General features: G+C 37.4%; 3 protein-coding genes across 3 annotated transcripts in view; 2 read left to right on the top strand and 1 right to left on the bottom strand.

Annotated features, from left to right (window-relative positions):
* The window catches only part of RNF13 (ring finger protein 13), a 45,920-nt gene extending 25,945 nt beyond the window's left edge, over nucleotides 1-19,975 (bottom strand). The window contains exons 1-5 of the mRNA XM_009333974.1: nucleotides 19,882-19,975; nucleotides 13,398-13,525; nucleotides 10,323-10,403; nucleotides 5,009-5,134; nucleotides 89-176 (exon numbers count right to left, since the gene is read on the bottom strand). Coding sequence (XP_009332249.1) covers nucleotides 89-176; nucleotides 5,009-5,134; nucleotides 10,323-10,403; nucleotides 13,398-13,511 — 409 coding nt within the window. The 5' untranslated portion in view covers nucleotides 13,512-13,525; nucleotides 19,882-19,975. The remainder of the gene's footprint in view (nucleotides 1-88; nucleotides 177-5,008; nucleotides 5,135-10,322; nucleotides 10,404-13,397; nucleotides 13,526-19,881) is intronic.
* Nucleotides 19,976-20,183: 208 nt separating this feature from the next.
* On the top strand, nucleotides 20,184-21,922 carry LOC103925312 (olfactory receptor 5I1-like). Its single transcript, XM_009334007.1, has 2 exons — nucleotides 20,184-20,810; nucleotides 21,770-21,922. Exons 1-2 carry the CDS (start codon nucleotides 20,184-20,186, stop codon nucleotides 21,920-21,922), a joined length of 780 nt encoding a protein of 259 aa, XP_009332282.1.
* Nucleotides 21,923-24,589: 2,667 nt separating this feature from the next.
* COMMD2 (COMM domain containing 2) overlaps nucleotides 24,590-25,113 on the top strand; it is a 5,625-nt gene continuing 5,101 nt past the window's right edge. Inside the window, exon 1 of the mRNA XM_009334008.1 lies at nucleotides 24,590-24,716. Within this exon, the coding sequence (XP_009332283.1) occupies nucleotides 24,590-24,716 (127 nt within the window). The remainder of the gene's footprint in view (nucleotides 24,717-25,113) is intronic.

Raw genomic sequence — 25,113 nt, forward strand, 5'->3', positions numbered from 1 at the left:
ATAATACTTTATACTGATTTTAATACTGTACACTCTAGTGGGTGAAATGATCTTCAAACAGGAGAGAAGAAGTGATACCTGTACTTACTGTCGTTGGATCCCATGCTTATGAGGTCATCAGAATCAACATTGTGAACTATAGCTGCCTTGTATCCAGCTCTCTGTGCATTTAAAACCTGTAAGCCATACAAAATACTTATTAGAAATACTACTGCTTCAAAATACAGTAACCTGTCTGTTCCCTCTAAGACAAGGTACACTTCCAGGAAGTTATAAATACTAGCACAACATAATTTGCACTTATAAAACAAGTGTCACCTTTCAAAACAAAATCCTGTAATTATTCTTACACTCATGTAATCATGTTATTTTTCCAGAAAAATAATTTAATATTGACTGCAGACAGACAGTTTTTACATATATTAAAAACAGGATTAAAAACTTTCTATGGATAGATAAAAATAATATTTAATCATAACTGAAAATAAAGGCACTAACTTACTTTGGTAAACTAGAAATTACCACTTGATAGCTCATGAAGTCACGAGTAGTATCTTTTCTGTGCCTTTAGAGATGTGGAAATATCTTACTTGACAGGCCAGGTATCAGAAGCTTTCTCAAGGAAAAGTACGAAATTATAAATATGGGTACAAAACTACAAATATATTGTGTACCAGTTACATTTCTGATATATACTAGCTTTTTTGTCAATACAAGCAAAGCCTAAGGTCCATGTAAATGGCATTTGCTGCAGCGACTATCACTAATGTAAACATATCTCAGATGAATAGTTGTAACTTAGTTATTGCTTCTAATGCATCCACAACAGTATAAAAACTCATCACAAGATGCAAAAAGTACTACAGAACCTTGAGGAACATTTGGGTTTCATCCTGTATTGAACTCCTGTTTAAAACTACACAGTAAGCTTGGCTATAGCTGGATAGACTTGCTCTGAATTGAGCTAGTATGGGACATGGTGATAGCTTTTATTTCCACTTAGATGCATGTATTTATTTAAGGAAACTGTAATGCAAATACATATTTACGTAAAGGGCAAACAAACATCCATTAAGTACAACTGAACAAAAGATCACAGCTTTAAATATCTTTGAAACTGGAAAACAGTTGCAGCATTCAGATACTATGGCATCACAACAGCTTTATTAATCAGTCAACAAATACCAACTACAGCACCACCCTTACAAACAAGTCTTATGGAACCCCGTCCTACACTAATTCACCAAGAAATCACCACTATCTCTCTTTTACAGCAGACTATCATCACCAGATCTGAAAAACCCAGGCGAAAACCCTGGTGCTCTTTTTCAAGATCTCTACCCTCAAAGTTAGGGGAGGGGAAAAATATATGTATATGTACACATACATGCACATACACTCCCAATTTCTCTTCTCAAGAGACAAACAATAATGAGGAACATGAGTTGTAAAGCTGGAAAACTTCCACTGATTATTCTAAAAAAAGGTTCTCTAGGTCAAGCTTGAAATACGAAGCCTTCTTGCATGCTGCACAACAGCAAAAATAGGCAAAGAAGAAAAAAGGCATGAGAATTTTAAATAAAACAGTCAAAAGTAAGACAAGGAAAGGATTAAAAGCATTGAACATCTACATATCTGAGCTTGTGACACAGAACAGCAGTAATGGAGTCATCACGGACAACACACATCACAAATTACCAAGTGTTGGAACTGAGGAAAGGAATACAAAATTTTATTGAGTGATCTGAGCTTTAAAGCTCCCTGGTTAGCACAGGTTCTTAAGCTTCATACCCATATAAATGTGCGATGGTAATTAGTGACAGTTTCTATGTAGTATTAGGGTTTTTTGTTTGCTTGTTTTATTTCTTTAACATCATGTCCTGAATAGGTGTTTATTAACTGTCCATTATACATTGAAATATGTCCTTCAGGGCAGGTAGTAAATAATACTTATTACTAAGGAAATGTTTTAGTTCCTTACACACTTTTGCTACTTACTTGTAACATAGGCCCTTTTTGTTTAATTATTGGATTATAAAATGATGGTGTTTGTGTAAAACCACACATAAATACGCCTACAAGATATTCAGTTGACACAGGGTTACTCGAGTAAAGCGTGACATTAACACAACCACAGCCAGGCACCTTCTGCACAAGCTATCATGAATGAGCACAGGCTTAACGACACCCTGCCAAAAGCAGTAGCAACTGCCTGTTCAATTATATTGTGAGTTGCAACTTCACCCTTGCTACCCAGGGCCCCAAAGACAAAAACATTAATTGTGCACCAAAACCGAAGCATGAACCCATTTTGAAGATATATCTAAGCAGGATGGTACAGCTTCAGGAAGTGATTTCTTATTGCATAGTAACTTTCTACTATAAGAAAATGACAATCAACTCTTTACTCCACAGTTACACGCCTCAGAGTGCCATCAATTCAGATTCTCTCCCCATATTCCTAATAGCTATACTGCAAACAGCAGAACAATGTTATTGGAAAATGCAGACACCTCGAGAAATCCCAATATTTAAAAAAAATAAATCAATCCGTTTTAGACGTAAATATAAATGCATGGTTGGGAGTTTGGCCAATATTACATCACTACAGAAAATATCCATAGTGCATCCATAAAACGATGTAATGTTTAATGATGTATTTGCTGGCTTTTGTGCCTAAAGACGCAGCTGTAATATAGCGAGGTATCATTTACTTAAATTACATATAATCCCAGACCATTCTAATAAGTTTTTACATATGTAGCACAATTTTACATGATGCTTATTTTGCTGAACAAACCTTTTATGTAGGCAGAAAATATGTGATGCTTCCTACATGATGTCAACAACGTATTTCAGAGTCACTGATGACCAGACCCTAAATGCAGGCTTGAGAAATTAGTATTGTAATTATGTAGGAGTTGAAAGCACAGCACCACCCTCTCTTGACGAGTCCCTTCCCACACTGGTCACCAACACAAACAACAGTAAAAATCAGTTATAACAAGTGAGAAGACACATTCCAAATGGCTCTGAACTGCTTCTACTTGCTTCCAGCCTTTACCCTTCTCCTACTGTGACATAATTTTTCCTCTAAGAAATCTCTAGATGCTAAGAGAGATGGAAGGGAAGAAGAGACGGTTTCTGGCCTAGTAAAGATTGATACATAATAAAATCAAGAAACGGCTATGCACCTGTATTTGTAGTTTTCAATGTAAAACAGAAGGAGAGATGGGACTTTCAAATAAACTCCATTTTTTGTTAAAATCTGCATCCTGTCAGTCAAGTAACTGATATGTAATATAGCTCACATCTCAGTGCACACGCCACTTCCTGGCAGAAACTTCAAAGCAAGATCCTGTAGTATGTATGAAATTATATAATGCAATATTGCAATACTATTAACAACATAACGTAAAAGTGAATTCACTGGCCAGTGAGTACATAGGTACCCACGCTCACCTTGGAACTTCTGATCCACTTTCTACCTTGCTCTTTGTCTAATAAAGAAATGTGTGGGAATCCACTTTTCCATGGATATGACATGAAATATAAAACATAACCAAAAAATGCTTACATATAGAGCTAGTGTGATTTAATCCTTAAAGAACTGACCACGGAAATCCCTCAATGCTAATGTACAAATCTTCCATTTTCTACAAGGAACACTCATTGACTGTGTGTGGCAAATCATGATGTGCAAAATTAAAATACAAGAGTTCACATTTACTAAGTTGACAGCTACGTGGAAAAGCAATTCTGCACATCTTCCCCCTGCTTGATTCTTGCCTTTAGCTGAGCAGCTTTTCAAAGCTTCCCAGAATCTCAGAATTCTGTGACCAGCAACAGAGGTGTGATTTTTCTGGTTTAGCACCAGAGTAAAAAAGCTGAAGGCACAGTCATAACGCCGACTTCTTCAACAAAGCAAGTTGTTTTCAGTGATCAAGCTGTATTTCTGATTAAAAATGTATTCCACTAGAAAAATTCTGACCTGTTCCTTTAACAGTGTCTTTCACAGTAATACTGTCCCATCGGTTTAGGGGCAGCAATTAGATAGGCAAAGAGGACATGAAAAAGACAAGTCATTTGCCCTTCCTTTTCCCACTAAGCCATATACACACACAGTGACAGGATTCACAATACAAAGTATGTGACATTTCTGAGCTTGATGTGAAGGTGGACTACATGAGCAGTGAGGCTGCCTCTACAGCTGGAATCTACAGTCTGGGTAGAATTTACATGTTTAACCACAATACCACATAACTGAACATACCACATAGCAGCAAATAGGATTGGATCTCCTTTTAGTTCATGAAAGTCAACAACAAATTGAAGACCTCTGTTTTCCTTAAGACATCCTTTGCTGCCCCATATATTAGGGTCATTTTCAAGAAAACCATATATTCTAGCCAAACACAAATAATTCTAATTTTGTATTTTTAAAATAACACCGAGAATACTCCACTTCAGCCGCAGGTCAAAATTTTTATAATATAAATACTTAATAATATAACCTCTAGCTGTTGTACCTGTTTAAAAACATTCCCATCCTGCCACTTGTGCCTGTTTCTTCCCAGCAGTACACTATCTCCTCTCCCCATCAACCAACTGTGACACTACCATTGTTCATGGGGTCTCAGCGTGAGCCACAAGAACAAATCAGGAAAGTGGCTTGCAGATTTTGGGTGCTTTTATGTTATCTCCATTCCCTAATCTCCCCTGTGATCCCTGGCAGCAAAGGGTCTAACTGGCAAGAAAAGCCGATATTGCTACTGAATGCTTTCTATTATAAAACTGCAGCATCCGTCATCTTTATTTGCCACGTAAGCTGGCTCACAAGCAGGTAATCTTAAACTACATCAAATGTACACATCATATACTGATGTGTACATTTCACATCAGTATCTATCCTGCTGTTAGCTATAGATATTTTTCTGAAGCACCAGTAAATTCTTTAAGACGTTGAAACAGAGATGGAAAAAAAAAATTTAAAAAAAAAAAATCTTACCTTGATATCAAAGTTGCACTCGAGCCTTCGAATTAACACAATAAAAGCACTGGATGAGTTGTCTTTCAGCGGAGGTGGGGCTATAGGCTCACACGCATTCTCTGGTTTTGAATTTATTAGGAATCCCTAGAAAACAGGAACAGAAACAGGAGCTTCATTTCTCCGTCTTAACAAAAGGGTTGGCAGACAAGTATAAGGAAAGAAAACTATGTTTTCATACAATAGCTAAACAAATTCTTATTATCAACTCAGTCCTATATCATAGCAAGATTGCTGCTACATCCCTGACTATTTTGATTCATCAGAATCTTTATGTCTGTAAAGAATTAGAAAGTTAGAAAGAAAATACAGTTTTTCCAGTTACATCATCTGAAGTTCATAACTCAGACTTTGCAGCATAATTCAGCATAAAGAGGACTGCATATATTACATTAATATTGTGGAACTATTATCCTAAGACATATGGAGACTAATCAAGAAAACTGAAGTATAATAGCCTAAGAAGCACTAACACAAACTTAGTACTTGGCAATTAAAAGGGGAAACCGAAGGAAGTTAGGTGTGTGAAATCAACACTGAACTAGCATACAAAATAGCCGGTTTACTAAGGTATGCAAAGACTACAGATCATCAAATCTGCTACAGTTGAAGGATTCACAGAAGTAGGAAATTCTGGCAATATCAGTCTTGAGGCAATAATTGGGTTTGTTGGCGTTTAAGGTGACTGAGTTAGTAATCCACCACTGATAATGTTTGGAGTAGAAACTCTAACCTCATGCTTTAACATCTGCTGAAAAATTCTACAGCTTCTCTCAGAGAAAACATACTTACCTGAATACTGAATGCACTGACACTAGTCCCTCTCCATGATGTTGTGACTTCAGGGTTGACTACTCCCTTGAAGTTTCTTCCCTACTACTGTAAATGCTCTGTAAACACTGCTGATATGGAAATTTACGCAAGACAAATGCCAAGAGAATATCATGCATACTGCACAATACTATTTGTTCTAGCTCTAAAGAGAACAGACCTTCCCTTTTTCCTTTACTAGAACATGCTTGCTTCCTTGGTCAAATCTCTAGATCACCTGAAAAGGAGCATTTTTATTAATTAGATTAATATTAATTAATAAGCAGATTGATAGTAATTAGATTCCCTTCTGTCAGTCTCTTCACAACAGATTTTGATTACCAAGATACAGAAAAATCCAGACTGTACACCTAGAGGAGTTTTTGTCTACCCTTCATTTGAAATACACCTCTTCAGAAAAATTACTTTCTTTGTAAGGTGTTTGTGCAGTAAGGTCACAGTGTGATAGAGGCTTTTGGACACTAATGCAATGGAGTATCATTTGACATAAAAATATTCCTACAAGATTCATGCTTGTTTTAAAGCTAGAGCAAATTATCATACAGATAAAGAGCAGTGAATTGCCAGAAAGTAAGAACATAAATTTGTTTTATGCAAATAAAGATCATGAGAAGCTGCACTGCTGTGGGCTCAAGAAATTATTGCTACAGTTCTAGATATATCCTTGAAAGCTTTAAACTCTGTTTTCACTAACAGCTTTAGATATATAAAGAGATGTCATCACCTGTGTAGAAATAATTATTATATATAATTATATTATAGTTATATATAGATGTACATATAAACTGTCAGTTTAAATATATAAAATTAAGTTTATATATACAGTTTATATATATAAACTGTCAGTTTAAATGTACTTTTTATAGATAATCTTACATTATATCCATAAATATATATTATTCATAAAGTTTAACCTATAACAGAGAGAAGCAATTTTGTTTTGAGGAATAGATTTTTGTAATTATAATATCCCTTTTGGCAGAGAAGCTGCACCACCAATCTCTTCTTTGCCAAGTTTGTGGTGACAGGCACAAGATTACACAGTCTATAACAATTAAAAGCAATATCCACTGAAAATTCTACACTGATTCGCTGACAGTCAAATTTAGGTCCCTATGGTTGCCCTGATTCATATAGCAAACGCTACTTATGTTACACAGTTTCAACACAAAGCATTTACTCTTTTTTAACTAGAGTGGTATGACTGGAACCAACTATATTCTACAGAGAAGTTTTACACAAATCACAACGTCATGTTCAGTTCAAGAAATGCATACATAGAAACCAAAGGGTAACTGACTAGACTGGATTTTTCTTAATGCTACCATACGTTCTTAAATATCTTTAATTGAGGAGCTGTTCTTCTAAGGACACAGGCACAAATGACTGACCACTTTATGACTAGAGCACACAAGCCAAAAAAAAAAAGGCACCTACATTAATGCTTTGGCACCAGTTATTATAGAATCTGATAGTGTTTTACAAGTTACATATTAATAAATCTTAATCATAAGCATTGAAAAAGTATACCATTTTCATCCTATTTCAACCAATATGATAGCTTTTTAAAAAAAATAATTAAAATCTTAATGCAAACAGAAAAAAGTTTTAGTGTTATATTCAAGACTAAAATTCATCATTACTTCTACACAGGTGACGACATCTACCTTATTAAAAAGTAGATAACAAGTTAAAAAGGTTAGAATCAAAGCTCCTTATATCTATTTTTGATGTATTAAATTGGCTCACTACTTGGGCAAATCACTTAATCGCCCTCTGTTTCTCAACATAGTCAGTAAACAACTATACAGCTCTAACACTACTTCTCCCCATGATAAAACCCACTGGGCATGAAAATGAAGTCTTCTTGAGGTTTCATCTGCAGAGGAATTCTTAGAGTTACAGGAATTCTTACAGCAATTTATTCCCCTTTGGGATTAAAAGGACACCATGCAATCAAAGAGTGATCCAACCCTGTACCTTCACATCAGCTTCATTTTTTGCATATTGTTTACTCACAAGCACTGCAACATCAACGATGCTGCAGAGCCAGATTTTGGGGCCATACAGGCTAGACAGAATGAATAGGAAAGCAGCTCTTTGCCTTCATGTGCTATTCACGGTCTCCGTGTGCGGTAAATGATAGCAATTCCCCTTCACCAGAACTTGGAAGGAGGTCTGCCTAAGTATGTTTACAGCTTACAATTCTTATACAAAATAAAAACATATATGTATCAGTCATAAATACTTACTCATACACTGTTCAAAGTGACAGCCAGACAAACAAGTTACTGCCACAAGACTGACTCCATGTAGCCACTTCCACAATAAAAAAAAAAAAAGAAACCTGAACTTCATACATGTAGTAAACTGAACGGCTAAACTAAATTGCCTTTCTTGTAGATGAGCATTTCAAGTACAGGAGAGGAACAAAAAATAAATTTTATCTGACATGAACAAACTTACTGACACTGACTGCAAGAATGCGATCCTAGAGAAAGTAAACGGTTCACGTCACTGCATAGGCATCTTCCATCAGGCAAAGAGAAAAATGCAGCATGCCCACTGTTCTTGAATTCAACACAGCACACCAGCATTTGACAACAAGCATCAGCTACATAATCTCAGCAACAAACCTACCTCAGAGGATGTGAAGGCTATAACTGAACTGGATATTCATCTCATCTAGCTTTTAAATACTTTTCTAAGCAGCGGGACTATGACACCAGTTTACAGCATTAAGATCACCATATATAATTTCTTTTCAAATAATTTATTTTCTACCTCCTCTATCTTATTTTACACAGATAAAAGAGTTTGTCTTTACACCAATTACTGACTACTGCCACCAGAACGTATGGACAGCTACCACCTTAGCAGAAGTCAGAAAAAAAGTAGAACATGCCTTCTCATTGTTGCCTATGGAACCTACATTTATTTAACCTTCTTCATAGTCCTTTCCCATTTCACCTTGAACGTAACTTCCCTGCTATTAATTTCATTCAGTCCATCTACACATCTTACTACATTCCAAGTGTATAACCACACTAGACACACAGAAAAGGAATTATCCCGCTGTACAAAACATGCTTGCTGCTGTATTTCAGAAGATATCAGGTCTCCAGAATTTCTAATCTAGTGCAAAATAAAGTCCTATATGTATTCCCATGGTTATAGCCATCTTTGACATTTTCTGCATGTTAATCACTTTGCATATGTCAATGTGATTTTCCCCTTTCCAGTTCCATTAACATTTACAAATCCTTACACCTTACTTCTGTCTTCTCTAATACTAGGTGCATTTTACAATTCAATATGGTATAATATTTGCCTGCTTTTTAGTTCTTATACATCAAAGAAAACTGGATTAACAAAACTAAAAAAAATTTAAGTCACATGTACTTTTTCTGCTAATTCAATATATTATCACTTACTAGTGCCTTCTGTTAATAGTCCTATGACCAGTTTTCAAGTCATGTCACAGCATTCCTATCCCAGTATGATTTTATTTGGAGTGTAAGACACTAACAGATAACTAACAAAAATGTGTGTATGTGCTATCTGCATTTTCTCCTCTTAACGATACAGAGTAAAATAAAACAGCATTAGTGCAACACATGCCTGAGAGGAGCACTGGGAGAATGGGGAACTTCTCGTCTGCTACAGGGTGCAGACTGCAATTGAATGGAAACTGTGTAAGGAGAGGGTGCGTGATCAATCGCCTGCTACATAGCCACCAGCTCTCTGGCACAGCACGTGGGGCTTAAGGCAGAACTGCAGCCCCCAGGCTCCTCCATCCAGTTGCTTAAGAAACCAACGAGGGAAGCAAACTGACAACAGTTCTTGTACTTTCCCAAGAAAATGAGCTACAATTCCTTTACACAAGCACTCTTAATGTGGGCCACATGCAAGGAAGATAATCCCTCTTGCCTTTCCACACTTTACAGTGCGAAAGGGCTCACCAATATACGACCATACAGGCAATAAATCCTCCAAATATTTTTTTTTTTAAATAAATCAAGACAAAATTCAATCTGGCATCCACTGATACCAGTGAAAGGTAACTGACATCATATATCAGTATTGCCACCAACTTCAGAGAAAACAATGGTCTACCAAACTTACTTTCTTAGACTCCCATCATTCAACTATTTTAAATTTATTTATTTATTTAAAACATCCAGCAAATTCTCTCTTACATACACAAGGTCAGATTACCAAAATTCTCTTCTTAGGAGAGGGATCTCCTATTCACAAGCAACAATTCCTATCAGACCCTTTGCACATTTGTTTCGCTTGACCAGTAGATTAATCAGTCCTGTATTTATTTTTCCTCAGTACTATATTCATTTAACTTTTACCTTTTACCTTACAGAAGAAGTGTTCAGCACATACAGTCCTCTATATATATATTCAGGATATATATATAACTTTTTTTTTTTACCTTCAAGCCTTCTGCTGGCAGCCTGTAGCCAAATCTAGCAGGTAGATCATCAAAGGTCTGGGTTCCATTTTCAAGGTTATACTAGGAAAAATAAATTTTAAAGAAAATTCAGGTTTGCAACAAGAGAGAAACAGATAACAAGTGTAAATAGAAATAAACAACACTGTGTATTTTTTCTAGATTAAAATATTTATCAGACATAGGACCTCTTGCAACCATGTCAATGAAATCACAAAATTGCTTCTTCCACTTCTCTTCCACTCACATAGCAACATCATTCTTTTCTTATCTAGTATCTAACAAGAAAGTAAATAATCTTTCGTTAAATTATCTATATGTTAAATCTTTCTTTCTACTGTCTACAATTCAAATACCATCGTATTTGCAGAAGAGAAGCTACAAACAACCCAAAAACCTAAAAATCTGAAGAGCTGGGCGTTTTGGGTGTGGGGTTTTTTTTTGGATAGTGGTGGTGTTCTTGTTTCTTTTTTGCTTTGAATTCACTTGTGTACAGGGAAGGACAGCTTTTAACAGGTGGTTTACTGTAGGCAAAAAATAGCCTCCATATGTTATCCCTTCTCAATTCCCTGCTATCTATTCAGGTTAGTAGCTGAAAACTATCTCTACAGCTTTGTTTTATACAAACTGCAAGCTTTCATTTCAGAACAGAGGAATACTGTAAAGACCTTAAATCTGTGGAAGCTTTGTTTCCCCTTTCCTTGTTCATCTTTTGTAGCTCTATGATATGCCTAACCAATGCAGAATCCATAAAATAAAAAGTGCAAATTGTACGTATGCTAAAATTTTTTCATTGAAAGTAAAAGAAGTTAGTTTCCTGCAAGAGTCGTGAATTATACAGTAACTGACTTGAACACACATCAGTTGGTAAGTTTTATTAAATAGTTTAGTGACTCAGAAATATTTGTCTATTCATTGTATCATCTAATTGTCATACAGAACAGTCAAGTAAGGATCACATTTATTTCATAGGGACATTTCCTAATAGCCAGACTTAGACAGGGAACTCAAACTATAGCTCAAAGAAAAACACTACCATGATTTATCTTAACTCTTTCAAAGGAGCAACATTTCAAAGGAGCTTCCTTCCCACAGACTTTAATAAAATTGAGGGGAAAGAGGTAGGAATGGAGCTAAATTTCAAGGCAGCGTTTTTGTTCTGTGTAATCAATCTGCTCCATACAGCCTCTCCTCCTGATCTTCCATCCTACCATCACATAGCACAGCTCTGTGCCAGTACGCTGTCTTCCTCCATCCTCACTATTCGCTCATCTACCTTCTTCAAAACATCCTTCCCGAGCTTGCGCTACTGTAAGTTTTCCATTGAATCACTTAGCAAGCCCCAACTTAAGCTAGGAGTCAGACACAAACCTATTTATTTTTATCCCTTATTTAAGAAAATAACCAATCATGCTTCATATACACATAACTACTTTAGTCAAACATAATCCTTCGAGGCTGCAACTATGTGAGAACACAGAAGCATAAAAATACATCTAAATCAGTAGGGGAAAGAAGAATTTCTTTCGTTGGCGAACCCAAAACTTTGGCTGGAATTTTGCTCCCCAAAAGGGCAATCATTAAACCATGAAATCTCTCAAGATTATAAGCTATCTGTATGCCTTCAATTCCATGTGACAGTGTGCAAACATTCCCTCTTCTTCAGAGTATCTTATGCATTCCACTGGCTCCTTTTCACAGCAAAGTTTTAATAAGTGTCTAATTCATCTCTTCATTTCCTACTTCAAAGACATTGTCAGAATAGATCTGTAACTTCCAAATATCCAAGAATAAAAGACACTTCATTTTTAGATGGAATTATTTTAGAATACTGCCCATGGAAGCTTAAATAGAAGAAATTAAACTAAACCTCCAAAATGCCTTTTTTCTTTTTTTTTTTTTTTTTTTTGAGGTTGGTGAGGGGTTTTTTTCGTTTGTTCTTTTTAAATATCTTTTCTAAGGGAAGAAGTAGCAAGAATGAAAACTAGTTTTTTATGAAGAGAGGAAGCACGGGCTTGGTGAGAGAGGAAAAGGGGAAGGGGAAATCAGGTTTACAGTAGAAAGCCAGTTTAAAATTTCACAATAGAATGGTGATGTCAGTTCCATAATAAAGCAATTATCTATCTGCATTGTTTCTTAAAATTTTTATCTACAAAAGATAATAATAGAATAGTAACAACCTGAAGATCCAAATAACATAATTCAGTATTCATCAACACCACACTACCACAAACTTTTAAGTATTTTTATTTTAACATTTAGCTTCAAGGGTTTTTCACTCTGTTCTCCTAAATTAATTGATATGATATTAACAACTCCCCTGGATATCACTGCAACTAGCAGACAATACAGACTACAGTACTTAGGTTTAATTATTTCAGTGGCTTAAGCTCTATCCTACAAAGACACATGTAACTTCCTCCATAAAACTACACGATATATAAAACTGGTAATAAATAGCCCAGCAACAACTTTTACCACTGACCCTATGTTCATTATACTGTTTATTAGCCTGATCATTTAAAATTCTACACACCCAAAAAATATTATTCTTAATGATAGCAGAGATTATCAGCTATTTTAAAAATATATATACACCTAGGAGTAACATATACAAAAACTTTACTGACAAGGCCTTCAGCGCACACAAATTATACTAGCTACAGAAGATGATTTTACTTTATTTATTTATATACAGCTACCCTACAAAACAGCATCCATCACCAAAACTTAAATTGCTGTCTAAACCAAATAATCATGGAATTCTTTTAGCAGGATTATAACATGCTATAGGATATCTGGTCAGATTGGAACTTTTTAAATGACTAAGGGAATTAAGTGCTTTCACTGTCATGGTATCTGAGCACACATCATCTGTAAGCTCATTTGAAAATGTACAGTTTATTTTTTTTATTGAACTAAACTGTTAAGGCAATTCCATTCCAAGCAACCTGCTATAACATTTATCATACTAACTGATTCATTAATACAATAGTTTAAAAGAAAATTCAATTGTATAGAGATTTCATCTATATACAAAAATATTCTTATACTTACTGCTAAAATATCTGCCTCCACAGGCAAAAGATTCAGGAAAGCAAATAACTGAACAGTCAAAATAGTGTATATCTGAGTGGCAGACAACATCAGCATTCCTATTGACAACAGCATATTTTATTTAATACCTGCAACAAAAAAAAACAAACCAGAGTGTCAAGGCATATAGCAAGTATTTTCCTCTGTCATTTTACTGGGCTCTATCGATCAGTTAAAACTTTTCCTCTAAAGAAGTACGCAAAATGTTATTCTACGTTTACTTTTGAGAAACAAGTAATCTTTGATTTAGATGATTATTTTAGAGATAGAAGTCCCTTTTGCTAAGAGCATGTAACCTCCATGGGAATGCATGCATAAAACACAAAAGTTATAATAGTAGCACTTCAAAAAGCTTTAGGCAACACATAGCAATGCAAGCAGTACACAGGAGTGAACATCCACATGATATTAATCATCCTTAGACATTCTTAATTTTAATCTTCCCTTCTTTAGCATAAATCCAGATCAGGAAAATTCCTCATGTACCTGGAGTAATTCTACTAAAAGTGTTTATTCTAAATATACACTTGCAAAACCACTGTGATACCAACAGGTAACAAATACAAACTAGTTCTATCAACTTCAGTGAAATTCACAACTGCTTAAATGTGACTTATGGTCTGGATAGCAGATTTAGTCTCCTGTAAAGTGTGCGCATTCTTGAGACCTTTAAAAAAAAAGAACACAAGTACTCCATAAAGTATGCTTGTATGCATTTCACAAGCTCATGACATTAAAAGGAAGTTAATTCTGCTTTGTAACCAGCAGCAAAAAGCAACAGCTTGTGTCTGGAAATAGAAGGGCATGTTTTCTAACAAAAACTGTTCTTTAAAACTGCTGATTTATCATTAATCAAAGGAAAAAAAAAAGTGAAGAGAGGCGTTAGGAGGAAGTAAAACAAACATGTTTATATTTTTCCTTTGCCATACAATGAGATTTTTTTTAAAATTTATTAAAAACACAAATTAAGGGCCTGAATGTCTTCCTTATATGAGCAATGATACCTGCACCCTTACTGAATTCATTGAGAGTATCATGCTACCCTCAAAAAAAAACCAAACAAAAAACCCAATCCCCCCAACTACAACAAACACCCCAACCCAAAAAAAACCCCAAACATAACAAACACTTGCATGAACAGAACTTTGAACTCCCTCTCAAATGTAACACATGCATTAACTGCAATGGTAACAGATTTCATTCCATAATCTCTCATATCAAAAATTGGCCAATTTTACAATCATATGTATCTTGAAATCACAAGATTTGGCCCATCAAATACAACACAAATGTTAAAGATATAGTGTTTAAATTTTGAACATTTCAATTCTTTCCAGCAAAGAAGAAAGCTAACACTTAAGATAATAATCCACAGTACTGCTCAGCTTAGAAACTCAGTATTCTTTGAAATGGGTTACAGATTACCTTCCACTTGTCTATTCCAAATAATTATTTTTCTGGCACCAATAAGAGTCTCAATCTAGACAACAAACACGATTCAGGTTGAAATGTCACTTCCATGACTGATAAAGACTGTTCCTTAGGACCACAGGATTTACTGAATGTCTGCGAAAGACCAACTTCCTCCACAATTATAGGGCCCTCAAATTTATGCTCTCACAATCCACAAACTCATGAACAACATGGTGCAAATCTGCAACATTTGCTAAATATCATGTTTAATGTAGTAAGAAATAGTGTCTCTGCAAAGCTTTAGACTAGAATGCTCAATACCATGTGCCCATGGGCATTTAATCCAAGGCAGGTCTTTCGGCTTCTAATACAAACAAGAGGCAATTACATAACACACACTCATATGAAGGTAAAAATTCTGCTAGCTAAATTGCAAAATCAGGCATCCAAAAACGGGTTGGGCAAGGGAGAGGAAGAAGTTTCAGCCTTCCACGTAACTGACTTATGTCTTTTAATGCATGCTACTCATGTACTGAATGAAGCAAGGTTCTGTAGGGTAAAAATATGAGAATATGATCTATTAAACTATATAGCCATTTCTACACAAAAGGGCAAATGGGTAAACTGAAGTTGCACAAGTAGCCATAAAAGTAGCATTTCCTCATTTCTGAGTCCTTGAATATCCACATAAACTGTACCTTTTAATACTTCCCCCCCACCTTAGAAGTTTCCTAATTTTTTTAAAGGGGCTTAAATTCCTGTATATATACTTCCCACAGCTTGCAGTAATGTGGAGGTTTGAGATTTAGCCTTAATTTGAGCTGTTGAGAAATGCAATCTGAACTGGAGGAATAGTTAGCTGACAAAGGGATAGAGACTTCCAGAGACGAAAGACATGGAGCTGGGTAAGAATCCTGGCCAGATGCCCATTTATCTTCTCCCCCATCTCTCATGAGCTACATATAGACGCTTCCGTCCTGTATGATGTTCCCAAAATACAGGATGGATTATTGCCATGCCTCTCCCCACCCCCACAAAAAAATTAAACCAATGTTTGTTTTATCTGCCTCTTTACTGACTTCACACTTTCACTTTCTTTTCCCCAGATGTCATATTCTATGAACTTTATTAAAACAAAACTCAACATCAACGTACAATTTCACCAAAGTGCTAGTAAAACATGTTCTGCATTAATACTCTGTATGAGTCACAAAAATACACTTAATCTATATGAGCATATTATAAGCCTTTATAAGTATACTGACATGGGAGATGTTTTCTAAATTTACATTTTAAAAGAACGCATTTTAACTATGTAATAACCTAGATCATTTAATAGCAGCACTTCCATCTACAGAACTTGAGAGACAACAACTGTCGTTCATTTCTGTGTGTCATGCTCTTACAGTCTGACTGTACTACCCAAGTTCAGCGAGACAGCTACAAGCACACAAGCTTAGAGGCGAAAGACTCAGTGGGATTCTGCATTATGATCCACCTGGACAACAGACTCTTTGTCTGCTAGACACCTTAAAGAAGAACGACTAAGAACTCTTTCACACAGAAAGTTTATTCCAAACAAAACTACTAACTCAGGTAATAAATTTTAGTGCTTAAACAAATACCTTTTTGTTTTTCTTTGAAGAGGACTGTCTTAACAACAAACTCTTTAGAGCAAGGAATACTAATGGAGAATTACCCTAACTCAGCCTCCCACAACAGTGTTTTACTTACTAACTTGGGATACAGTAAGAGAGGAGTGTACAGCCTGATCATCATTAATTCCCAGAAAATCTCTGGCATCAGGAATAGCCCCATGAGAACGGTGGTAGTCACTGTTAATGAGAAGCAGCCAGGAGGAACCTCCCCCTGAGCTCTCACTTCTAAATGCCTTTCAGTGCAAAAACACAATCTAATGCCGAAGATCAGGACCTCTGTTCTCCACTGACAAGTTACATCTGACAATTTCTTTTTGTACTGTTGCTACAGTCATAATCCAGTCTTAAGACAGACAATGATTACCTGTCTACAGAGGAACTTCAGATTCCTCTTAGGCTTAGCTATAACATGATTATGTGCAGGCAATCTCTTAAGAGCACAGAAGTACAAAATATTTTATTCCCCTTATAAAAACTCACACCTAAACGTGATGAAGCTAAAAAATCCAACATTCAAAATTCCAACACATTCAACAAAAAACACGTCAGTACACAATCTACTCCAGAGTACAAAACAAGCAACAATTAAGTGCTACATTCAGCATGAAATCTAACCACTTTCACCGCTGAATTTAAAAGAATTGCTTGGTCCACAGATGGATGACTAAGTCTCCCTAGCAATTCCTCTAGTCTCACAGTAAGAAATTACTTGAAATGACATAAAATTAAAATAGTGGTAACACAAAACAACAGCAAATACACTGGATCCAATATTGCTATAATAGTTAAAATAATTCAGGGACAAGTTTTAAAAGTAGATGGTACGTGCTTACTAATATCGTTATCAGAACACCTGGATCTCCTCTGACTTCTTTTATTGGAGAAATTAAAAGTACCTCACAAACAATTAAACTCAATTAGGTCATCCAAATTGTTTGTATGATTGTTGAAAGCCTCCAAATTGAGGCTTCTTATTTAAATGGTTCCATGTGGACCAAAACAGTCAATGTTTTCATTTGACTGTAGATATTTCATTCTGAAAATTTTAACTTTGTTGACTTAATCAAGAAATCCCAGACAGGACTACTACATTCCCTTTCAGAATCAAGAAACATCTAAGAATTCCTGTCCTATCCTTTGTGGGGTTTTTTAAGCAGAAAGCATTGTCCCATGATCTGAGGTCCTCAACATTAGTTAAAACAAATACTGGAGAGCTAGATTTGATTTAAACTGACATTAACATGAAGATAATTAAAAATCATTATTACTAATGGGAGGAAACAGCTGATATTTTCAAAAACAGTTCTCATGATTCTGACTCAGTCATTCAGACATATGATGCTTTGTGAAACTTCCAACTGGTTAGCGTAACAGAAGTTACTGTCACAAGAACTTGTAATGAATTATGAAATTCATGAACTTCTCTTTCTAAATTAAGATTTACCAGTTTCTCTCATCAGCCTGCCCTAACGAAGAGGATGTTGGTGAAACTGGAAGGATAAAGAACAATTGTTCAAAAAATACAATCATTTTTACTATGACAGAAGCAACAATACACTTGGAGCTATCACAGTATTTTAACCAATACAGTAATTCAGCACATACTTCACAACACAGAGAAAGCACTAAAATAGTACTGAGCAAGGTTAGAAAATACCAGAATTAAAGTTGTTCTTGCAAACAACATGCACGCACAGTGCAGTCTTCTCTGTCAAACAGTTACGTACACACAAGATTCTTCTGGGCCCAAGAACTACTGCCTCAAATGCAAGCAAAAAAGCCTTACAATTCCTGAAATTCCATAGCTCATTCGTAGACTACACTCTTAATTGAACGAGGCAGCTTATAGCACACAGCAATATAGGTGTACGTAATTAAAGACTATACTGTAAACCACACAGAAGTAAACTTGACTCTGCACTAGTCTTCAGTACTTTACACCTGATTTTCCAGTGTCTATAGACAAAGTTCTCCTTAAGTAACTTTGCGCGTTTTGAGGGCCGTTTTTTTTCTTCCCACTCTGCATCCTAGAACTCACAAAACAAACTAAGCCTGAGGAGCTACATCCCTCCATCACAGGACTGAACAGGATCACCAGGTCAGAACTGAGGAGAGGCAAGTGTGGGGTGTGCTGTATCACAGCCTATCTACAAGCAGCAAGACAACCATGAAGTAAACACACTAACTTGGAATACATCAGACAAGGTATTGCCCATGAAGATAAGGCAGCAGTAGTATTGTTGTATGTACAACAGAAAATACATTCCTGATTACACTTTTGAAGGAAGAGGAGAGCAAGACGTCCCTTTTCACTTGAAGATAAGGATGGCTAAATAAGCTCGATACAAGAACTGACAATACTCGATAAATACATCTATCTGCTGTACTGGACACTAAGAACACCTTGCCTATCTCTTAATACATTAACGGTATTGTTTGTATTAATAATAAGGGGTTATGAAACACACAGTGTTTTTAACACCAATACACTGACTCCCAGACCAGAATAGGCAACCTGAGTGGAAAACGTTCTTCTAGATACAGCCCCTGCATCCTGTCAAAAATACCAGTTTCATACTTGCCAGCGTGAACAAACCTCGGGAGCACATTTAAGACAAAAGTCATGAAGGAATTACATGGCTTGGGACACAGATAAGAATATTCAGAGCTTTTGGCAACTATCCGCAAACCAAGCTCCACAAAGTACATATAAATATCAAATTTTCCAAAGTTTCTATCTCAATCAACTCAAAACATATTTCACAGCAGAAGACAACACCAAGCAATTCCTTGTCCACATGGTTATGCTCATGCTTCAACTCTCAAAAAAACAGCTCTTTCCCCTCCCATTGGTGAAAAAAAACTAACTTGCACATCCATATTAAACAAACTTAAATTCTATTTTAGTGCCAAATCGGATTACAATGCTTACAGCAATCACAAAAGTCATATGAACATACAGAAACTTTGTCTTGCCACAGACTCAGTGACAACATTCTAAATATTTTGGTAGATTGGGTTGCACCTTCCAAAATTCCACAAGCAGAGGATGAACAAAAGTTACATAGAAAATATCGATAACTCTCACACATATCCCCAAAAGCCCCAATGTCTCTGGCTTTTTGCATTCTGATGTCATCATATCATTACTGACCCAAATCTCCATCTAAGATCTATCCACAGAACTGAAAACTATTGCACACAAAGAAAGTTCAGTGTTGAGATCTGGTAAGACGCAGGAACTACTCCTCTCAATTTGTTTTCATCTTTTTACTAGCAATTTGGTTGTCAGCCAGCCAGACTCCATGCTACTCGTTATCTTCCAAGCGTAACCAGTAGCTCAGCGCACAGACAGCCTTAGAGAAACCACACACCAGGCAGAGTTGTGAAACGCCAGAGCAAGGGTTTAGCGTTCATCAGTCTAGGAGCGACGCTCGGAGAGCGCTTTAGCGTCCTTCTCTTCTCTTCCCTTCCCTTCCCTCCCCTTCCCTTCCCTTCCCTTTCCTTTCCCTTTTCTTACAGAGAATATGAAAACCCTCAGGTGTGTGTGAATGCCCATGCTTTCTCTAGAAGAAGCTGCCTGCACAATTCCTTTGTGAAACAACACATCAACAAGAGCTCTATCTTGCAGCTCTCCTGCCTGGCAAGTGGGAAAAAGAAAGATCTACAACACAGCATGGAGAGAGGGGAATGGGACAACCAGACGTTGCTGATGGAGTTCCTCTTGCTGAGACTAGGGGATGCCCATAAGCTCCAGACACCTCTCTTTCTCCTCTGCCTGACCATATACACAGTGACCATGGTTGGGAATGTCCTCATCATTGTGCTGGTGGTCATAGACCCGCATGTCCATACAGCCATGTACTTCTTCCTGGTGAATCTATCCAGCCTAGAGACCTGCTACAGCTCCACCATCCTGCCCAGGCTGCTAGCCAGCTTCCTGACTGGAGACAGGACCATCTCTGGGCAGGGATGTATGGCACAGTTTTTCTTCTTCGGCACTTTTGCAACTTCTGAGAGTTACCTGCTGGCTACCATGTCCTATGATCGGTATCCGGCCACGTGTCAACCTCTGCTTTATGCAAGCCTCATGAACTGGAAAGTATGTCTCCAACTGGTGGCTGGATCATGGGTTGTGGAACTGCTAATTTCTACAGGTATCATATCTTTCATATGTCGCCAAACGTTCTGTGGCCCCAGTGCAATTGACCATTTCTTCTGTGAAGAAGCTCCATTGCTAGAACTCTCCTGCACTGACATTACGATGATCAGAATTCTTATTATTATATTATCTTTCCTGGACGTAGTTTTCCCATTTCTGTTCACTTTGGCATCTTATGTCTGCATGATAGCTGCCATCCTGAGGATCCCATCCAGCATGGGGAGGCACAAGGCCTTTTCCACCTGCTTCTCTCACCTCCCTATGGTCATTGTTTTCTGTGAGACCCTCATCATTCTCTACATGCTGCCCAGAACAGCACCACTGAGACAGCTCAACAAAATGTTCTCCTTTTCTTACTCAGTCCTCAGACCTCTCACCAGTCCACTCATCTACAGTCTGAGGAACAGAGGCATCAAGGGGGCAGTGGGGAGGGTGCTCAGGAGGGTGCTGCCTGCACTGGCAGCTCCAACCAGGTGTGGATTTCAGAGCACAAATCTGGTTCTCCTGCAAAGTGACGAAAGGAACATAGGAAGGAATGTGCTCCATCTCAAGAGTACCTCTGCAAATGTCTGGCTTTCACCTAGGATGTGCAATGGCAAGAGGCAGAGGGAGAAGAGGGCCTAGCGAGGTGGGTGTCGGTCTCTTCTCCCAAGTAACAAGCGATAGGGTGAGAGGAGACGGCCTCAAGCTGCACCAGGGGAGGTTTAGATTGGATATTAGGAAAAATTTCTTCACCGAAAGGGTTGTCAGGCATTGGAACAGGCTGCCTGGGGAAGTGGTTGAGTCACCATCCCTGGAGGTATTTAAAAGACATGTAGATGTGGTGCTTAGGGACATGGTTTAGTGGTGGACTTGGCAGCGCTAGGTTAGCGGTTAGACTCGATCTTAAAGGTCTTTTCCAACCTAAACAATTCTATGATTCTATGAAATACGAGTCGAAGAAGAGGGCAGCTTCCTGCAAAAACTTAATATTGATCCACTAAACTTTGATATTTGTAGAGAGATTCCTTACATATCTTGGTAAACAAATACCGAGTCGAAGAAGAGGGCAGCTTCCTGCAAAAACTTAATATTGATCCACTAAACTTTGATATTTGTAGAGAGATTCCTTACATATCTTGGTAAACAAATACAATGGAGATCCTAATGGATGTAATCTTTATCCTATTCCCATGAAAGAATTGGTCTTTGTAAAAACTTACTTTGATAGTTTGTCAACTAATTTAGAGATCCCACCCACTTTCAAATACTAGCTCTGATCTTCCAAAGTTATTTGCATTTGATTGTGGCTGTAAAATGGGAGGCAAGGTTGAAACCTTTCTGAGCAGAATTCCTAGGAAGAATATTCTGTGAACCTCCGTTTTATTTACAGTAGCTTTAAAGGGAGTATCTTCTTCTAGAATATCTAGCTTTACTTGCCACTGAACTGGAGACAGGAGGAAAATGTGTGATTTATTATATGCTTTCAAAATACAGTTCCCTGGTTCTCTTTCAAAATACAAAATTCCATGAGTTGTACTGGAATTCAAAGATGATCTGTTAGCATAAAGTATCCTTCAGACCAGAAATCACAAACTGAATGGAGACTAAAAAATGATGCATCAATAACTGCAAGGAATGGCAATCATAAACAAAACAGACCATGTTAACAAAAGTGCTAAAAATACGTTTTATTCTTACTAGGAAGGGAGTTATGCTACACAATCAGTTTCTCTGTTGCAAATTGTAATATATTCTATGGCAGGGGTTAAATGCAGTTTGGAAAATAGGAGAGGATGTCTTGAAATCAGAATTTCCAATGCAGTGAGAGTACTGCTGTGCTCATTATACATAACCTTAGCTAAGCCACCCAGGTCTGTCTGCACTCTCAAACTTTCTTGTTCAAGTCTTAGAAATGGTCTAACTATAGTAGCATGGAGTATCAGATTGGTTAATTTACTCTGCAGTATACCTAAGTTCTCCTTGCTTTGGTATTCCCATCTGTAACTGGGGATCGTACTATTTATTATTTCAGAGTTAGAATATTTTAAGATCTTTTGTGCTCCCCGGATGAAAAGTGTTATGAAAGCAGAGTATAAATTTTAGGGGCCGATGCTGGATAAGAGAGGAACTATAGGCAGGACACTGAAAATTGCTAACATAAATCAAATCATCAGCTGGGCAGACAGGGGTCCTGAGCAGGGGTTAAAACTGGCAAAGGACAGAAGGAATTCAGATGAATGACTGAAATCTGGAAGATTTAGGTGAGGAATCGGCAACTGAGAAGGGCAGTTATATTTATATATCTGAACTGTTTTTTTTGTTTGTTTGATTCAGCATCTGGTTATACCAACCAGAAACTGGTTTAATCCAAAATAAAGACTCTTTAACTATTGTTTAGCAGTACCAGTGAATAGTCTGTCCTGAGTGGAGTAGAGGGTAGATTTAGATTAGATATGAGGAAGAAATTCTTTACTGTGAGGGTGGTGAGACACTGGAACACGTTGCCCAGAGAAGTTGTGGATGTCCCCTCCCTGGAGTTGTTCAAGGCCAGATTGGATGGGGCTTTGAGCAACCTGACCTAGTGGAAGGGGTCCCTGCCCGTGGCGCGGGGGTTGGAACTAGGTGATCTTTAAGGTCCCTTCCAACCCAAACCATTCTGTGATTCTATGAGTAATACTTTCCCAAGTTCAGGTAGAGGTACCAAGTAGAGAATACAAAAATCTACTTTGTAGCTTGGAAAAAAATATGGCAGGAGTGTCTGTGGAATGCAAGGTCAGATACGTAGAAGGACTTGGCAAATAAAATTATTTGGATGAGTTGATTAGGAACTTTGCTACTTTGGGTGTGAACATCTGCTGGAAGGTCGTGCTTGAAATCCAAAAACTAGAAACAAAAATCTGCAATCCTAATATACCACCAAAAGTTGTTTTAGTTTGTGAGGATGACTAAGAAATTACATTCCCTTCACGCTGATTCACACTGAATCGTTACCTCTACTTTCTCCTTTATGAAACTATACTCTAAAATCTCCAAAGAACAAGTGCTGAAGTACATTTAACATCTCAGAGTCTCTGATATCTGTGCTTGTAATATCGGACTTGCTCCTGAAAAGCACTGGAACTACGTAAGGAAAAGGTTAGGAATGAATCTGTAATATATTTTCATATCTTTTCATCGCAGAAGGTTTTGATCCTGAGATCTGTTGACCATCATTAACCAGAGCACTTACCAGGATGGGTGAATGTTTAAAACAGGGTGGGGTGGAGGGGGAATGGAAATAATGGACAAACTTACCAAGACCACATTATTTTAGGTTGATAGCCTCTCACAAGGAACTCATGGTGTTGAGGCTACTGTGCTGGAGAGTAAGAACCCCCACCCCACTGGCCTTGCAGGAACTTGTACTGTGCCTATTTCCCAGCCATAAATTTGCAAAAATTTTGTGTAGATGTAACTATGGTAATTTATAAGTTTATAGCTTGAAAATATAATTGTACTGGAACATATCTCTTAGCAGGCATAACATTTCACCTAAATGTGTGGGCTAGCTAGAAAGAGTTCTTGACTGCCTGTCTTGTGGAAAAGCATGGCATTATCTGAGGAAAAGCCAGTACTTCAGTCTGGTAACAAAGCGCAGTAAAATATTTTTCCACTCACATTTTCCAAACACTGTTCTGTTCTAAAACAAACCCTTCAAAAGTTGATCAGCCTTTCTATTTAACAAAATGAACCATCTCCTAAGAGAGGAAAAAGATTTATGAGAAGTTATGCATCATTTTAGTAATTTAGAACCTTATCTTTTTTTTTTTTTTTTTTTTTGTCTTTATTGAACATGGTAGGAATACACGTTTTTAGAAAGTCATTTTAGGCACATGGGAATAGCAATGCCATCTCTACGTAATTTCAGCACACAAATGCAATTGTGTACCGCCCGTAGGATGTGGCAGTATCACCAGTGTGATCTTTTTCCTTTAAATTTGGGCAATACGGCGCAGCACCCTTCCGTAAGATCTCAGCGTTCATGTGGGCTATACGTGCGAAATGGCTTTGAATTGCATACTCAAGGTAGGGTAACAGAATTACTAGGAATCAAAGGGCAGGTAGAGTTACGGTGTGTTACATAATTTCAGCACAGTTCTATGAAACAGAAGAGCGATTTCATCGCCGTAACAAGTGCTTTGGGGGGAACCGCATTATTCTAGCTACCGGCCGTTTCGGTGGTACCCCGCTGGCGGTGTTTACACTGAACGCGTACATTCTCTCCCGCAGTTTCCCAGCCTAGTGACGTATTCGTTTCCCTTAGAACATCGGTCTCTTTGTACCGCTAGGTGCCAGAGCCGCGCCTAGGCACGGCTGCCGTTTCAGCGCAGACCTGGGCAGAGCGCGCTTTATAACGGCTGCTGCAAAGGCCCTGTCCTGAGCAAGGCGCCACACGCCGCCTCCGAGCCGGCGAGAAGCTGCA

Source organism: Pygoscelis adeliae, unplaced genomic scaffold (assembly GCF_000699105.1).
Source record: "Pygoscelis adeliae isolate BGI_AS28 unplaced genomic scaffold, ASM69910v1 Scaffold241, whole genome shotgun sequence".
Taxonomy (NCBI): domain Eukaryota; kingdom Metazoa; phylum Chordata; class Aves; order Sphenisciformes; family Spheniscidae; genus Pygoscelis; species Pygoscelis adeliae.

What these genes read in the sequence shown, in the direction of transcription:
- LOC103925312 (XM_009334007.1), top strand. Translation starts at nt 20,184, where the DNA reads ATGGAGAGAGGGGAATGGGACAACCAGACGTTGCTGATGGAGTTCCTC. An exon ending in TTATATTATCTTTCCTGGAC is followed by an intron (nt 20,811 to 21,769) that starts GTAGTTTTCCCA and finishes TGATATTTGTAG; the next exon opens with AGAGATTCCTTACATATCTT.